General features: G+C 32.1%; 1 protein-coding gene across 1 annotated transcript in view; it reads left to right on the top strand.

Annotated features, from left to right (window-relative positions):
- The window catches only part of EYS (eyes shut homolog), a 1,734,738-nt gene that overhangs the window by 165,840 nt on the left and 1,548,898 nt on the right, over positions 1 to 20,000 (top strand). Inside the window, exon 9 of the mRNA XM_061207220.1 lies at positions 7,849 to 8,109. Coding sequence (XP_061063203.1) covers positions 7,849 to 8,109 — 261 coding nt within the window. The remainder of the gene's footprint in view (positions 1 to 7,848; positions 8,110 to 20,000) is intronic.

Here is a 20,000-nt window from a genome sequence, read left to right as displayed (position 1 = left end):
TCACAGCTCCCTCCCACAGGTGCAGGTCCCGTCCCTATTCTTTTGTCTCTGTTATTTCTTTTTTCTTTTTCCCTACGCCGGTACGTGTGGAGTTTCTTGCCTTTTGGGAGGTCTGACGTCTTCTGCCAGCGTTCAGTGGGTGTTCTGTAGGAGCAGTTCCACGTGTAGATGTATTTCTAATGTATCGGGGAGTCCTGAGGTGGAGCAGATCTCAAAACGGGTAATTCTGGTAATTTGCGGTTCAAGTCCGGATGCAGGCATTTTCCAACCCTCTGCTCTGCAGTCCTCGAGGTTTTCTCCCTGTTTTCTGTTAATTTTTAATTTTTGGTTTAACCTGCAAACTTTGCAAAAGTTTTTGTGTTACATTTTACTTTTGGAAAAAGAAAAATAAACTGGACTATATATAAAAATGGCTTATTGTTTGTGTGTATGTATGTATGTATGTATGTCTTTATTTTTGGTTTTGATTAGTCGTTGTAGCACTAAACCAGGGGTCCCCTGGCAGGAACTGCACTGCACAGCAGGAGGTGAGTGGCAGGAGAGTGGGCAGAGCTTCATCTGCCACTCCCCATTGCTCCCCATTGCTCACATTACTGCCCCAATCATTGCTCGCGTTACCGCCTGTACCGTTGCTCACGTTACCGCCTGAAGCATCCCCCCACCACCACCCCGTTCGTGGAAAAACTGTCTTCCACGAAACTGGTCCCTGGTGCCAAAAAGTCGGGGACCGCTGCAGTAAACCACATTTTCTCTAGTGGCTGGATCCTTTTGACTATTGCATTTACGTGCACTGATATATTTTTTCCTCTTTATTGTCCACTGGAAAATGAGATCACCTTGCTTCCTTAAGCTTTATAGTAAAATGATATAGAGGTCATTACTTAATTCATTTAAACAATTCCAAAATAGATATTATTATATTGTCCATATGCATGCCAAAATTAATTATAATAAATTTAATTAAAGGAAGCATTTTTGTATAATTAAGTTTCAACTATAGTATGGGTTGAAACTTAGCTAATGTATACACAATTCTGTCTCAGGTATCTTTTTTTTTTTTCTCTCTCTCTCTTTTGGGAGCAAACCAATATGGTGTTAAGCATATACAGTCAAAGTTTGACTATATTATAGCTTCAGGCTCTATGACTTTTCATGCCTTTTTCATATGTCAAATAATAAAAATGTTTTTATGCATGTGAGATGATTCTGTGTTACCCGGGCCATATTTTTATTTTAGTCCATAATATCTAGATAGCTTTTTATATGTCTAACATTTTTTGCATTGCTTTTCAAATTATCTTCTAAGACTATGAATTTTTTGAAGCTATTTATTCAAAACTTTTAAGATGACTTTTCTCTTGGGCTTCACCCAATTTTAAGATACGTTTTATGATTACATAGTAAAACAATATTAATGGAGCATCTGCTGTATATAAGACATATGGACCATAATCTGAGGACTCAGAGTAATACGTAGAGTAATATATTTAATGTCTTGTATTTCTAGAATATTTTTCTATTAAAAATCTAAATGGTGAATAAAACTATTAAATCACAATATTTAATACTGAGACCATATTTTCAACATACAGACTTTCACCTAATGTGTTTCTTTGTCCTTTCATGCATATTATTCACTTCTTTCTAATTTAAATATAAATCAACTTAATTTATTTAATAATAGAGTTATTTCATTAGCTTATTCATGAAGTTTTCCATTAGCTCAATTTATTTTCTCAAAGTAAAAATTCTATGAAATTATAAGAATATTTTAAAATTATAAAAAATATATGTGGAGCACTGTAATTTTCTTGACAGTTTTTACAAAACTGATATACTTGTAACTGAATAGCTTTCAACTTAATAGCAATTTATTTTAGCACTGTGTATCCATGTACACATATATGAGCATATATATGCATATTATTAATAATGTTAACAAAATGCTTGGCACACTAGTACATGATTAGGTGAAAATGGTGAGTGCTTTAGTAAACTGGAGAAATTTATTTTATGTCAATGATCATTCAAAGAAATGATCTAGTGTTCTGGGGACATTTTGGAAATTTCTAGGGTCATTCTAATATTCAGTATAATTGGCTGCAACAACTGGCATTTAGCAGGTGATTGGTGAACACCTGAACAAAAAAAGGTGTTCCATGGTTTTTACAATTTCCAAGAGTCTCATCATACATTATGTATGTATATAAAACCTTGCAATAAATATCTGAGTCAAGATCTTAATTTCATTTTACTCACTGACACAAAATATTTCTACAAAATGTTAATAATCTTTGGATTTTCCAAGAATGAAACTTTTATGTTAACCAATAAAATACTATGTTCTATTCAGGAATTTGTTAAAATTTATTAACCACATTGGAACATTATATCATCCTACTTTGAATTTCTAATACCAAACTACAATTCTCAGTCTCCAATTATAATTGCCTCACCCATAGTAATTCTGCCTTTGGGTGCAAATAGCTAACCACTTCAATATATCTTCTACTTCAGTCATTTCTACTAAAGATGTATTTTTTATACATAAATGCATTCAATTACAAATTAGTGTCCTTTTACATCATCTTATATCAGACTTAGAGCATCATCTTGATTTTTTACATTATTAGATGTGTAGATAGGTTATACCTATAAATTCTATTATATGAAGTAAAAAGGGTGCCACAAAGACCAGAAATATGAGTCAGACAGTAATATATTATAAACAGAAAATATTGCTCTAAGTTGGTTTAGACTATCAATTTGGAAAGATAGTAACTAAATACTGAAGAGTATAAGGTCTGTATTTAAAGTCCAGAAATAAGAGATCCAATTTCCTCAAGCATGGGTAGATAAGCAAATTGAAGGGGACAGTTGGCTGTTGCCAACTGTAGCAAAAACTCCTATGTTGAAATAGGGAGAACTTTGGAAGAATTACCACTCTGTGCAATTTACATATAGATACATGGGTTTACGTGAAATCGCCTTCATGCATAGTATGTTATGATTAAAGTCATTTTTACTGACATTTTTTAGTTATTTTCCTTTGCTTTTATATTTTTATCAATACAATTTTTTGTTAAATCAGTTTAAATTAGACTACATCAAAAAGGTGATCTCATAATAAAAATCTAAGAAAAAGGTTTATATAATTTAAAAAAATTACTATAGGCACACCTCAGAGATATGCTGAGTTCAGTTTCAGACCACTGCAATAAAGTGAATATCGCAATATAGGGAGTCACAGGAAGTTTTCGGTTTCCAAGTACATACAAAAGTTATGTTTACACTGTACTGTAAATCTAAATGTACAATAGCATTATATCTAAAAACAATGTACACACCTTATTCTAAATACATTTTATTGCTAAAAACTGTTTACCATCATCTGAGACTAGTGAATCTGAATCTTTTTGCTGGTGGAGAGTCTTGCCTCCATGCTGATGGCTGCTGACTGAGCAGTGTGGTTCCTGAAGGCTGGGGGGTCTGCGGCAATTTCTAAAAATGAGACAACAATAAATTTTGCATCATCAATTGACTTTTCCTTTCAGGACTGATTTCTTCATAGCATGCAGTGTAGTCTGATAACATTTTACCCACAATAGAAGTTCTTTCAAAATTGGAGTCTATCCTCTTAAACCCTGACCATGCTTTATCAACTACGTTTATGTAATATTCTAAATCCTTTGTTGTAATATCAACAATCTTTACAGCATCTTCACCAGGAGTAATTTCCATATCAAGAAACCACCTTCTCTTCCCATCCATAAGAAGTAACTCTTCATCTTCTCAAGTTTTATCATGAGGTTGCAGCAATTCAGTCACATTTCAGGCTCCACACCTAATTCCAGTTCTCTTGCTGTTTCTACAACATCTGCAATTCCTTCCTTCACTGAAATCTTGAACCCGTCAAAGTCATCCATGAGGGTTGGAATCAACTTCTTCCAGTCTCCTCTTAATATTTTAACCTCTTCCCATGAAGGAAGGGTTATTGTTCAGCACAAGAATCTTGCCAATGATGGAGGGAAAAGCTCCAGAAGTGAATTAAAGATGAGTGTGGAGTGTATTTAAATGTGGATATAAAGTTAAACAATCCCAAAATCATGACTACATCCATTATACCAAAAAACAAACAAACAAATTTAGAAACAGGGCACATTAGGATGAACTGTAGGTGTATCAATCTTCTTATTTTTTTTAAGAGGAATAGAGCAAATGGAGATTTGAGTGTTTAATTTGAAATTTTAAACAAAAGCAAAATAAATAATAAAACAAGATATAATGAACTAAAGTTAAATGGAAAAATATATAAATGTTCTAATTTTCTGATTTTTATTACAATATTTCAGTAGATAATCTCTGAAGTTGTTCAACCAAGAAATAGAAGGCCAAGTAGATTACATAAATTTAAAAGAAGATCAGAATCTGACAAATATTACAAATTATAAGATATAAATCATACCAGAAGCTAATAAAACAAAGAAACCAAATGCAATTCACAGAGTAAAACAGGAAATAAAAGGATTTTATAGACACAGACATTTGCACACACACACACATACACACAGTAACTGTAACATCTATTAAAATAGCTGAAATATAGAACTAAAACAAACCTAATTCTGTATTGTTTAAAAGAGACAACAATTTGACTCTGAAAGGTTAAGAGAAATAGACTAGGAAGAAAATAATACAAATTATTATTAATTTAATTAAATTAAAACAAGGCGGAAACTATATGATGAGGACCTCATGTAATTTACCATCCCAACCCAAATACTTTTCAAAGTGAATGAGCGTTATTAATAATTAATCTATAAAATGTGATTAAACCAGGCATGGTATAGACAGACTTATATGCCATGTGACAGTTGTTTAGAGTTTACCTAGATTTTTTTTTTTTTTTTTTTTTTTTTGCAGCGTCATAGGGGGTGGCAAGTGAGAGGGCATTGAAGGGGAGTAATTGTGTTCTATAACTTTATTTCAGGTAAACATAAGCACATTTGATATAGCTGGTGACAGAGTAACCTGCCCAGTAATTAATATACTTAATCCTCCTCTATGAAGTAGATCTAGTACTGATGATTTTACAGATAAGAAAATTATTTATAAATAAAAATTATTTATAAAGTTATATATATATAATTTATATATTTATTATAATTATATATAAAAAGAGAAAATTATTTATAAAATAAGTTAGAGAAGAAAAATTAGAGCCAAGCCTGGTGCTTTGAATATATCAAAGCATTCACTATACTGCCTGCCATTAACAATCTCAGTGATCCTTGGCAAACTGCATTAAATGGCCAAGTTTTTTACAGTAACAAGAAGAAAGGTTTGAACTAACTGAACTTTGACACTCTTGCTGGCTCCAAACACCTACCATCATATACTTTTATGAGTGTAATGACTTAGGTTCAGTAGGTTAATTTTCATTAATAATAACAGAGTGATTTGACATTGCTCTTCTCAACTCATTATCATGTTTATATGATTATTTTAAGTGTCCTTTGAATAGTTGTCAAGGGATATTTGAAAATCAAAACAACTTAGAACAAAAATTTTCACTATATTTTAGGTATCTTTCTCACCTTATGCTTTCTTTTTCTTATGACTTATATGTACGTGTATGCAATATCCAAAGGAATAAATGTGGTATATTATATAAGTTATAATCATTAAAATGATATCTCATAATCCACATTACCTAAGGTGATACCTAGCATATAAAGAAGACCCAAGAATATTTGTTCAATACACTTAATAAATAACTGAAGTACTCAAAAGATGTGTGTATATGAAATGAAGAAAATACAAGTTAAAAATCAGTATCTCTCTAACTTCAGAAAAACATTCCTCCTTTGTTGATAGCTAATCTGGCTCTCACCATTAAACCTACAGATATTTTCAATAATTTACAAGAAACACAGACTATATTTCACAATTATCTTGAAATAGAGAAAACCACATTAAAAACTACTAGAAAATATTGGCTAAATTGAAATTACTATAGGAATTAATTTTATGTGCATGCTCTTAAAGTCTCATCAGGATTTTCAAAATCATTGAAATCTATACTTAAAAAATTTAAAATGACTCAATGAATTGCATTCATGTACTCAAGAAATATAGATATTTAAAAATCCCAATATAGCTTTTAAAGAGTTATCTGAAAAATACTTGGCATTGCCCTTCATCTATATCTTTAATGAATAATTGCACTCAGTGAAAAATTGAGTTTGAATAATCCATTATGTGTAATAGTATACACACACACACACACACACACAATATACCATAACTCTCCACCTGCCTCATCATCCCATCATGTAAGATAGGTTAATTTCCTCTAATTCCCAGAATATTTGTACTTAATCCAACCTCAGAGATATTGTAATAATCTACTTATCACCTTCCCCACCCCCTGCAAATTCTGAGTGTCTTTCCAGCACCTCATTTATTTATTCAATCATTGCACATTGAACAAGTTTTCTTGGGTTCTCTCTCTGTGCTAGGAACTGGCATATACTAGCATATATACTGGTGATAAGAATTCAGAGGGAATAAGAGAGCTATTGTTCCTGCCTTCAGAGAATTTACACTATAGGCAACTAAAGAACTGAGATACTCAAGCATTTGCAATAAAACCTATTAGAGTTATAAATATTAGGGTAAGCAGAGGGTGCCTTCCTTGAGATAAAGCCAGAAATTTGTTCACATCAGCATTAATTCATTTAGGTCAATGCCAATCACATAAACAATGCAAACATATACTTACGGAACGAATATAGGAGTGAATGAATGAATACTATCAATAGAACCTAGTATTAATTAAAATCCTATCAGTTTTAGGCATGAGATGAAATATTTCAAACTTGTTTTATGCTGGAGCAGCCTATCAATAGTGATGCCATTGTCCAGGAATGCCCGGGGCCCTCACCTGGCCTGCACTACCTGTGGCAGCCCTCACGGACATTTCCCCAACTGGAGCCCATGTGGCCACCGGACTGGCCCGTGTGGGTCTTATCATGATTGTAAGACGCACCTCAGCAATAACCATCAGAGAACTTTGACAAAACAAGTTTTATTACCATAGTTTGTGGAGGAGGGTACATGGCACTCCTGGGCCACACAGCAAGGTCGCAGCTCAGGTAAAGAGACAGAGAAGACCTGGGGTTCTGCCTTTATTGGGGTCCGGAGTGGGGTGCCTAGTAGTTTCAGTGTTCATTCTATTAGTGAATTTAAAACATAAAAGTGGGACTTAAAGAGCAGGGAGGGAAAAGCAGGGTCTCCACAAAAGTTTATTTATCAAGGTCAAACAAGGCTTTCTAAAAGGGGAAAGTTCATGGGGGGCGGGGGCTTGGCTTGGCTTTTTATGTACTCGTGTAGCTGGCAGTGTGTTTAGTTTAGATGAATGCCTTTGAGATGAATGCCTTTGAAATGAATGCTTTGGTAATCAAAAGCTTAATGTCAGGCACTTATACTACTATCAAAAATTGTCATAATTTTCAGGCACTCACACTAGAGAACTTTCCAGCACATTTTTGCAAAAATCCTGACACACACGCACCGTCATTTCACCTCAGCAGGTCACATAGCAGTTAAGTGGCAGGACCCGTATTTGAGTCTAGATCTGTTTGTTGCCAAAGTTCTTTTCAAGCATCATTCTGCACGATAACCAAAATTAAATTTTGCCAAGAATGGACACTTTCTACAAGAATATTTTAAAAGTACACCACACAGCCTTCTTTAATATGTTCTCATCCTGTGGATTTAAGTAAATATGTGATAAACATTTAAACCTGTTAAATTATATGACTAATTGGGTTTATTGCTTTTCAGATGCAGCTGTTTTCTTGGTCACGTGTTTAGAGTCGGTATACTCAATGTTGATGACTGCTTAGGAAACCAGAGCACATCAGTGCAAGGTCTCTGCCTGGCCCATTTGCACACCTGCAGTTGTAGCTCTCTGCAAAGATGTGAAAGACACATCTGTGAAATAGAAACTGAAGATTGTAAATCTGCGCCCTGCAAAAATGGAGCAACAGGTACACGTTTAAGTGGCTATTTCTTTGGCAAATGTGTCCCAGGATTTACAGGCAAGTATTTCTTGAAATCAAATTGTCTAGTGGATAAGGTGCTTAATGCATTTATTTAACATATCTCCGATGTGTCTAATGATCAGTATTGTAGCTTGCTTTCTCATTTGGCAAAGTAAAAACATCTTCCCTTGGAATAATAGGATTGCTTCTTTGGGCAATTACATGGCTGACTACACAGCTTTGGCTCATGCAAATGAGGCTGCTAAGGCCAGGCTGCACCACTAAGAATATAATGTATATGTCAAAGGTCTGAAGAGAAAATAGGCAACCATAACCTCACAATAATAGTGCCTAAACAGTTTCAGTACCCCCTTCAACCTACTGTTTGGCCGCCTAAGCAAACTGAGTGCCAATTTTTTCCTAGTTTAAAAACAAAATTTTGTTTCAGTATTTCTGAGGTCAGTTTAATGCCCTCACATTAATAAGATTAAAAAAAGGAAAAAACATAAAATCACAACCATACTATATTCTTTGTAAAATCATAGAGGACAAAATTCACAGTGGCTACATAGTAAAAAGGCTGCTTTTGATACAAAAATATCAGAGATGAAGCATTCAAATTTATGTTATTTGAGATTTTATGCTTGGTCTTACATTGAAGTGATGTTCATAATAATTTCAAAACTTATTTATTATAATTACCTTATAAAAATCAGTACGGAGACAATACAGGAAGAAAACATAACTGCCACTTTTAAATCACACCTAACTTTAGGTAAAATAATGAAAAAATATTTCATGCGGTATGATATCCCATTTTATTAAGCAGACCCAACTCTAGAAGCTATTTGGACTTCCATCTTAAAATGAAAAAATATTTTTCCTATTCTATATTTAAAGTAATATGCTGAAGCTTTTGGCGGCAATTTAAAAAGATAAGTTCTAAAAATGGAAATGATGATATCATTGGAATAAACGTATGGCCAGCCAGATTAGCTTTTTAAGGATGAAAATATATTTCAGTGCCCAAATTCTGGTAAGCTTGCTAAAAAGTTGTTCCCATTACTTCACATTTCAAACATGTTTTTAGTAAAAATAAGATAGCATAAAATGTGCTAGTGCTGTTGAAATAGTTGTATCTGACTTAGAAAAAACATATACATATATTCATCTGTTTTTATCACATAGGGTGTCTTCGAGAATTCAGTGAAAATACAATGTTAATCAGCAATTATACATAAAATAGATAAAGGATGAAACTTAACTCTTCTAATACCATTACTAAGAGAAAATGTAATTTGGTATTTTAATTATTTGTGTATATATGTATATATACATATGTATATGTATACACATTATCAATGAGCAATCTATTATTTTATATTTCAAGACTGACTATTACAGTTATCCATTATATGATCATTCAATGTATATTATATACACGTTTTTCAATAGTTAAACCACACATTGCATAGTACTTACCATCGGTATATACTAAAAATAATTCATATGACTTAATTCCCAGCTGGGAATAAAAACATTCCATACCCATCTGATAGTTTTTCCAATCTGAAACACAAAGTTGTATCTGATTTTGATTTTCATTTCGTGGAGTAATAAAAAAAATTAAGTATTTACAATTTGAAATTATATTTGGAAAACGTTTTACAGACTTTTCATCAATTTTTTTTTTTTTTTTCTTCTGGGAAATGTGTCTTTACTTAATCACAGTTCTTATAAAGACAGTTTCACTTATCTCTTTCCAGGGAGATAATAGTATTATCTGCAAATAATGGTAGATTTAAAAATTTTACTTAATTGGTTTTATAGTATTGTTTGGTCAAATTTCTAGGATCAAGTACAATGCTAGTGGTAAAAGTGGCCGTCTTCTTGTTCCTGAATTTCATGGGACTTTGTGTCACCATGCCACATGGTGTTGGCTTGGTATTAAGTAGATAATAAATAAGGTGGAATCTTTCCATTTCCAATTTAAAACATTTTAAATAGAAATAAATGAGGAAGTAATAATATGGCACAATAGCCATTTGATAGAGTAACATTTGCTTTTATTTACTTTTATAATTTTTAAATACTTTTGTATAGACATACAATAATGGACTTGTATGTGTGTTTATATTTATTTATTTTTAAAATATTTATTTAAAAACTTTTGTCAGTTGCTTGTGCTTTACTTCCGAAGGACACTTCAAGATCATGGTTACTCTTTTGCTTTGTGCTTCATTTCCCATGAACCAGTCGTTTTTGTCCCATTCCCACCATCATCCCCTAAAAGTTTATGTATGTTTTTAGAACATTTGTTTTCAGTGTTACAGTTTTGTGCTTATTTTACACAAAGATGTGGAAAACTCTTCTTATTCTGTACTCTGAAATATTTAAAATAAACTGGTTTGAAAGGATGAAAAAATTCCTTAGGGTTTACTAACCAATCAACAAAATAAATATTTTTGCTTATTACTCTTAGGAAGGTTAGTTATTCTCTAAACTTCTTACACTTTCCAGGGCTTTATTGAGTCAATTTACTAATATACATGACTTGAGATAATTATTAAAATCATTGGCATTTAAATAATAATTTTATCTGAATTAATGTTTATTTCTTAATTTTATTGTGATTTATATATATGTGTGTTTTCTTTCTAATTAGAATAGAGTTTATATAATTATTGTTATTTTCAAGGAACTTATTCATATATTTAACAATTCTCAAGTTTTTTCTGCTTTTTTATTTAATACTATATAAATTTAATTATAGAATTCCTTTCTCTAGCTTTACTAAACTTTCCAGTGTCTTGCTCTTTGCTTTCTTTACTTTTTATTTCTTTGTTAACCCTTAGGTAGTTTAAAAATTAACAAATTTTCTTTGTTATTTGGTAATGCAAAATTGGAGGCTAGAGATTTTACTCGGGGTATTGTTTGCTTGTACTCTAGAAATATGCAATTTTTTTGCAGTGTTTTCTAAGTAGACTGCTATTTCAGGTTTGATTTCAGGTTTGATTTCCAATTTCATCCATCAGTCAATATGGCATTTTAAGTTATTCTTTCTGAGTAACTTGACAATTTTGTTTATTCTTTGGTTATTAATTTCCAGTCACTGCATCATTAACACAGAACAGGGTCATTGATAATTGCTATTTGGTATATTTTTTTCTTTTATTTTGAAAGTATATAGAGAAGTGAAATCATCTTTTTACAATTTTTCCAACTGTAGGGGATTACAAGTAGCTACTGGGGGTCTGAAGGGAAAGGGGCTAAGAAAAATCCCTACAGTCAAGCAGAAACAGTGTTGTAGTTTGTTAGTAGTCTATGTATTCAGGACAAGAGTAAGGAGTGTTGGATTCATATGACTTATCTGCTATTATTGGCTTAGCATATCACAGTTCTTATAAGAATAATACTTGGACATTTGGACATAATATATATTGTCAGTGAATATTCTTTAAAACTTCTTTTTCTGTGATTTAAATTTGGGATAAGACTAATCCTAGGAGTTTTTCAGAAAAGGATTTTTAGGTGCCATTTCAGATGTAACAAATCCAAATATTTGGAAGTAGTATTCAAGAACAAAAATGTTTCAGTTTGTATATCGGACTCCCGTGGGTCTTTGATGGAATGATTCCCCTATATTTCTTCATAGATGTAAACTTACACATAAATATAGATGGGTTTACGTACTTTGTCATTCCATTTCCCCATATTAATTGATATTTACACACACCTTCACTACTCTTTACATGCTTACCTTATGGGTTATAACATTTTTAATTAGCTTACCATATTTTAATAAAAAATCAGTACTTGTACCACATTCCAGACCATACACAGACCTTAAACATTTGAATCACATCTAACTCTCTCTAGATATGTACATATTTTGTATATGTTTTTCTGCATATATTTAAAACTATTCAAGACATTATTATTATCATGTTATACACTCAATACTTATCTATACTTATCCACATTGTGCCATTTTATTTCTTTTATTTCTTTCCTATATCTCCAAGCTTCCAACAGATTTCTTTTACCAAACGTATGATAATCACTATTTAGGATATCATTTTCAGCTTTTCTGCTGGGGTGAATTCTCCATTTTCTATTTGTCTGAATGTATTTTTAGTCCACCTTTATATTTAAAAGATGTTTTATGGTAAGGGATCAGCAAATGAGTTAAATGAAGGAAGAAACTGTAACTACAAGTTAAATATCTTTACAGTAATGTATTTAAAGATGTATGTTTTTGTATGTCTATATTGCATATATATAGATATAGATATATATACAAACACATATATGTATATGTATGTATCTATCATCTATAGGTCTATTTATCTGTCTATCCTTCCCATGATATTGCTAGCCCTATAATATCTTTGACTCCTCTTTATCAGTTCCTATGTTCCTATTTTTTATTTTATAAAGCATATAGTGTCACAGAGAATTTAGCAAAAGGCTCAGACAGCTGAGATATCAAATGATTCACACAATTTATGGCACAATTTGAGCCATTCACTCCAGGTCTCTACTTATAGAATTCCATCATATTTTAAGTTTGAGGCTTCTTTATACTGATTATGTTCTAAAAAGCAGAAAATGGGGATGGGGTCAAAATATTTAACAAATCAAAAACTTCAAATATTTTAAGATAATTATTCTCCCATAACAATTTATTTTCATTTAGCAATTAATACATATTTAGTCCTATTAATAATAGGGGAATAATAGTGGGAATAATAGTTTTGCTTACATTGATCCTTGGACTTTTGCTTCCTGAAGCCTGATCTAACCAAATAGGAGCAATAGAAACATATTTGAGAGGTAACAATAAAGAAAATGCTATGGAAAAAAGACAGATGTTCTTTACTCTGGAAGATTCTTATCTGTCCTTTGCGGATTTATATTGAAACTTCTTCCAAAAAAGACAAAAAAGCATAATTAAATAGAAAATATGTGACTTTTAAAATGACAAAGGAATTGCAGCCTCAGTGAAAGTAGCCTGTGTTATGACTGGATGGCAGCTCTTTAGCTCCAGAATTTTCCTTCAAGTTCTGATTTCATTTTAAATTGTGATTTTCCCTAACTCATTAAAATGCAAAATCTATACAAAACAATGTTTGCATAATTATAAAATAATTGACTAAATGTTTCATTTCAGGAAGAAAAAGTTTATGTTCAGGAATTTAATTAGTGATCTGGCAACACAAAATATTCAACATTGGTTCTAATTGTATGCACATCTGGGATTTCCTCCAAAAGAACTAGATTCCTAAAGATCAAACATTTATATCAAAGTGTTTTAAAATAACCATCTTGTAATAAGAAGGATGAACAGCTTTTCATCAGAAGCAATGTAAATTAACTTCCCAAGAGAAATGACCCAATATATTCATCTTACACATGAGATATTTGTATTGATATATATACCATTTATGTTAACTTCATTTGTACACCGTGGAGTATTCCAAAGAAAATGGCATAAAAATATAAGCATGAACATCACCCACTCTGGGCCAAAGTAGCTGAAGGAAAAATAGTTTTTGGTCCTGTTTCAACCAGAGACAGTAATCTCTATAAAGCACCTTACTTATTTTTCAATTTTTCCATTATGTAGGTTGGCATTCTATTTCCCTTTTGTCTACTTGCCCACATTACTGTTATGAGACACTGAAGGGATCTTGAGCTTCCTGAGAGAAATCCAGCACATTAACAGGATGTGGTAATATTACCAGAATATAAGACTACTTTAACTCTTCCAGGCTTTATTTAATTTCATTATCTTTCATTTTCCCACCGAAGTTAAAAAACAGCAATAAACCAGTTAACAAAGCAGCAGCTATCCAAACAAACAAAAATAACACAAAACTACAAACCCTATTTAAATATCAAAAAGCCCAAGATCACAAAGAATTTAAAACTGTTTCCCAATTTCAATATGAAACTACCCAACATAAATAGGTAACATGTTACTGATAACTTATTTTGGTATTTTTCTTTTCTCTTCATTCAAAGCACTTTTAGTTCTTTCAAAGAAAGAATTATTACTACTTGTTAGGTAGGATTTTTTTTGGTTTTCATTTCAATGAATCTTAAGTACATGGATAACATAGTTTTATCAATATTGAAGGAAATCCAAAAAAGAGGGTATATATGTACATGTATAGCTGATTCATTTTGCTGTTCAGTAGAAACTAATACAACATTGTAAAGCAACTATACTCCAATAAAAATCAATTTTAAACAATTTGAAAATATATGTATATTTCCATGGGTTTCTGGGTCCTAATTTTTAATTTAAAATAAATATAAACTTTATTTTTTAATTCAGTGAAGACTCTGTCTTGGGGGGTAGTCAATAATTTTGCCTGTGGGATTAGAGAACATATTAACTGAGTTGAGCCTTGAAGGATGAATGGGGTGAAACCGAGATTTAAAAGGCCCTGTGAAAGGCGAGGTACCCATAAATAAGAAACAACAAGTGACAGCAAGAAGTCTATAATTGGCAGAGATTGAGATAATCCACAGGTCCTCATTGTTAATATGAAAGTGTGATACATGCCTAGAGTACAATAATTTCCATTATTTAGCAACTGAGCAATCATCAAATGAGAGTAAATGAGAATAGAGGTTGAGATAAACATGTATTTTATTTTATACAGATTTAGGTATCAAAATGACATTGTTCCAGTTAGAAAAATGATATTTTCTGTGTTTATAATACTTTGATAGTTTCTAACTTGATATTTTCTGTGTTTATAATATCAACAGGCATAGTGAGGAAGTGGTGAGGAAGAATGTTTGAGGTGGTTCAGAATTTCGATTTCACTACCTGGTTGCTTTGCTATCCCAGGAAGCATTTGTTTTTATCCAGGCAGCCTCAGGATGGGTAGAGGCCAAAGCAGCCAGTGACGACAATTTGGTCACCATCCAAAATATTGATAAATAATGTGTAAGTTCCAGCCATACCTGGGGAGTTTTTGTTCCTGTTTTTTTTTTGTTTTTTGTTTTTCCTGCATATCATTATACATTAAATGATGTAGTTCTCAAATTACATTATCTTTCCATCAGGTACCGAGTTACTTCTGCACTTATATCCAACTTGATTATGCAGTAATATTCTGAATATGTGTATTTAGGGAATTTCCTTTTATTTATTAATTTCCATATGGGTAGACACTGCATAATTTCTTTATATTTTTGTAGCTCTCTAATTTCTCTGAAAATCGTACTCTGTTGGTACATTATATAAACAAGCTTCCAAAGCTACTGAAGAAAAGTGCCTCTCTAAAATAATCATTTTTATGAATAGAAGATAACAGGGCTTTTCTTGCTGTCAGGGCAGTTCTTAAGAGATTTCTAATCTGCACAAGCTTCAAAAATGCTGACTAAATCTAAGAAGTATTATAAAACAGCAGCCAGAAATTTAACAGAGGAAAAACTATTTTGTTTTTGTATTCCTCAGAAAACGATATGACTTCTCTATATTATGTTATTTGGCTACAATTTAAAGGTAATCCTGGGCTGGTCTCATGAATAAAAAACTGATGTTTTTTAAATTTAAATTCTATTTTAAAAAATGGACAACTATTCCGTAAAAAGAACAATGAAATGATTGCAGAGTCATATTTCAGAGATTCAGGCCAAAAACTAATGTATTAGAAAACGACACAGACAGTATAGCCAATCTTCCAATTTGTCCTTTTGTTGTTTTAAATTTAATATATATTTTATATTTATCAAAGATACCCAAAGGTCTCTAATAACTTTTCAAACTACCATTATTTTTAGTGTTTGTATAGGAATGTTGAGTTTCAAAAATTATTTTGAAATACTTTTTTTTAAGGGAGTACATTAATGTTAGTGAGATCTTTAAACAGAAAAATAAAGGTTGACATATCTTCTGTGTCACATCAGAAGATATGGCGTAGAGAAGTTATTCCAATTTGCCCAGACCTAAGACACACCCAGAAAACATCAAATGCTGAGTGAGTACACACATGTTAAAAACAGAGAGAGAAAATAAAAGTTTAACCTGCTTTTCAAAGTAATATTTGACTGCATTTTCCTTTAATTAGGAATAGAACACCTCCAGTATGAATGCTACACAAAGAAAGGTGAATTATTAAAATATATTATGATAAACTACAGAATAATCCACATTTATTGCTTCATAAACAATCTGTCAATGTTAGGCAGTTTTTAAAATAAATGTATTTATTTATTTGTTTTTGGCTGCGTTGGGTCTTCATTGCTGCGCACAGGCTTTCTCTAGTTGTGGCGAGCGGGGACTACTCTTCGTTGCGGTTGCGCAGGCTTCTCATTGCGGTGGCTTCTCTTGTTGCAGAGCTTGGGCTCTGGGCACGCGGGCTTCAGTAGTTGTGGCTCGCAGGCTCTAGAGAGCAGGCTCAGTAGTTGTGGTGCACGGGCTTAGCTGCTCCGTGGCATGTGGGATCTTCCCGGACCAGGGCTCGAACCCGTGTCCCCTTCACTGGCAGGCAGATTCTTAACCACTGCGCCACCAGGGAAGCCCTGTTAGGCATTTTTAAATGTGCCCTAACAAAATAATGCATTATCTATTTATCTTTCATCCATCCACCTACCAACCTATCTATTTATGCTTCCATAAATGTACTTGTTACTGAGTCCACACTTGTCCTGCTCACCGCACAACAAGCCAATAAATTGAGATGAGTTGTTTGGGGCAAAGAATAGAGACTTTATTCAGAAAGCCAGCAGACTGAGAAGATGGTGGACTAGTGTCCCAAAGTTAGAATTAGAATTCAATTAGAATTAGAATTAGAATCTTCCCCGAGTTAGAATTCAGGCTTCTTATATACTAAAAGGGGAGGGGTGTGGCTGGTTGTTGCCAACTTCTTGGTGCCAGCCAGACCTCCAGGGGATGTGATAATCCTTTGTTCTTGCAGCTGTCCATGTAGGTCTGGTAATGATGTTCCTGTAAACCTCCAACCAGACAAATGTTATTCTCTGTTCTGCAATTTTTTATCTTTATATGAATTGAAAATGTTATACCTTTAAAAATCAATCCTGGCACAGCAACAAATATCCAAAGCAGCCAAAAATAAGTAAGTAAAATAAATTTAAAAAAATAAATAAATTAATTTTTTTTTAAAAATTAAAAAATATCAATCCTGGGACACAGTAGCCCTTGAAAATGGGCTACTTTATATTTTAGGCTAAAGGCAACATTCTTTTACAAAGGTTCAGAGCCAGCATGACTAAGCAGAGGCAACAGAGCACGAAGGTTAGAGCCAAAAGAATAGATCCAGTATGAAGTCAGGTTTGTTCTTCTCTTACATATTTATTTAGCTTGGCACAAGGTATCAAATAAAATAAGGTCACAGAGATTAATTATATATGTAAAACCATTGAGTAGTTATGGCTTTCTTATTCATACACCAAATATGAATGATGAATGAAGTTATATTGGCATAATTAAAGCTAGCTATATTTGTAAGTCTAGGTATCTTCAAAGAAGCATAGATGGCCTCTCATCATATCATTGATGATGCTAATTATAAGAGACTCCAACTTTATCAATTTTAATAGTTATGAGCACACATGATAAAAATTTAGTTTTCAATATGTTATTCCCTATTGAAGTCTACTTAATAGACAGCTGCTGGCCTTTTAAATCAACTCCAAGAGAAGTATAGTATCTTCATTAATGTAAGAGAAAACAGAGCATATTACTGAAAATGAAATGGCAGAAGGCAGGATTTCCGTAAGCTATTTTTAGCAGATTGAAAAACATGAAATTTGGCTCAATTTCTCTTTGAGAACATGCATTTTATCTAGCAGTCATTATCCTTCATGAAGTGTATGGCTGCATGAGGCACAGCCCACAATATGAACTTTGCCTGAGGCACAGACAGAACTCACACCACATAGGAAACATGCTGTGTATTATTTGGGGGCAGAGAATATCAATGACTCCAGGTATGTCTCCATTCTTCTTGGAGTATCGGTGCACTAAATGGGCACAAAACATTGTATCATTCAGTCTTTCAGGTAAAAACCTTCAGGTAAATTCCAATAGTGGCCAAGGAAATGGCAAGAAGATAAAAAATAGAATTAACCTACTATTTTGTAGGCAACTATTAAGATTGTTTAGGATTTTTCTTATATTAATTCACATAAAGGTCAATATGAGGTCCATAAAATTTTGCAACATAGAGGAAGAAAACTTCATAATATTGCAGTAGGAAAGTATACTTTTGTACAAGATCTGCTAGAAATTAAAGAAGCTAGTTTGACACAATTGTTTTCTTCTCTTAAAAAAAGAATATACAGTACACTATGAAAAAGTTATGAAGACTGAGAGCAAAGTAAGAATAATCATCTGAATAACATATGAGAATAATACAGCTAAAGATTAATACAGGAGAATAAATAAAATCTCCATTAGAAGCAGTTAGTAGAATGAGTATAAAAGTCAAAATTGTGATGTGAAGAATAAATATGGAAGATTTTTACTAAACATAAAGGCAATAGTAAAAATGAGAGGTTATTAACAAAAAGGAGAGTCAATGAACTGCTAACATGGATTACTAAATAAAACTAAAACAAATGCTAAGGAATAATAATGGAAGTTAAAATATATATAAGCCAATTTTTAAGTTGTATAAGACATTTAAAATTATAATTTGAAATTGTGAGACCAATATTAATGTATTTAATTCACTATCTTGAGCTTAAAATATTTTTTAAAAATAAAAATAAAGATTACTATAGAATAAGACTTGTTCTCTTCAAAGTTTAATGTCCAAAAGAGCAAGAAGTACAACATCTATTGACTTTTGACAGAAAAATAAAATAGATTAACAAATAGTGCTGAGGTTATACTTTCACATAGGCAAGGACAAGGAAAATTGTAATATATATTACAATTTAATTTTTAATTTTTTTGAGAATAGAGGAGAAAGAAAAGTCAGTATCACTTTGGGTACTTGAAAGTGTAATATATTAACAGACATGAATTATTTTGAAACCATACATTTTATAATAGACCATGTCCAGTAATACAAAAAATCATTAAGATGACAAAACTTAGTGTGTGTGTTTGTGTATTTAAATATTTCTGCCTTATCGGCATATACCAACCTGGTATACTTTGGGTTTTTGTTACGTAACCTGAAAAATGAGCAGTTAAAACCAAGTACTGGGACAAACCACCACGTCAAAATGGAAGTTTATGTGCCGAATGTATCAATGAGTCTACATGCAACTGCCCTGTGGGTCAGTATCACATTTAAGAGTATAACTTTTAAATGTACAATTTGAATTTTCCCAAGGAATACTTATCCATTATTTTTTCTGGACACAACTTTTATTTGCTTTACATTTTTGGTGCAGTTAATAGCAAATTAGTCATTATTACAGAAAATATGCTTTCAATTATATAAAAAGAGAAATATTTATGTTCGAAAGTAACAATTTCAAGACTGTCTTCACAGGCTGAATGTACTCATGTCAGGAATGATTTTCTTCACAGACTGGTGGAATTGACTAGATTGCCATATTGTTGAAGTGAATAAACAAAGCATATTCATTAGTAAAACAATCACCTTTATTAAATAAATTATATTTTTGATAGAAAACATTTATGTTACATTTATATGTGTTTAAATGTAAGCAGATGTGTGTGTCCAGATCTATCTGTACACAGCAGTGAAATGAGTGACATGTAGTTATTGTATTTAACACAGTTTGATACTTGCTTCCTGGGTGAATTTGCAGGCTCTAGTAATGAGGCATATTTCTCTGAATATTTAGTGTCAATCACAAATAGTGATTATCTCCATTTTCTTGGGTATTTTAAAAATTTTTCATGAAAGATGTAGTATTCTTTCACTGAAAATGATAATATATATCTTCAGCTTATTTATGTCAATGTGTATACTTTAAACTTCACTATGT

Source organism: Eubalaena glacialis, chromosome 12 (assembly GCF_028564815.1).
Source record: "Eubalaena glacialis isolate mEubGla1 chromosome 12, mEubGla1.1.hap2.+ XY, whole genome shotgun sequence".
NCBI classification, from domain to species: domain Eukaryota; kingdom Metazoa; phylum Chordata; class Mammalia; order Artiodactyla; family Balaenidae; genus Eubalaena; species Eubalaena glacialis.
This window is presented reverse-complemented; position numbering and strand designations above follow the sequence as displayed.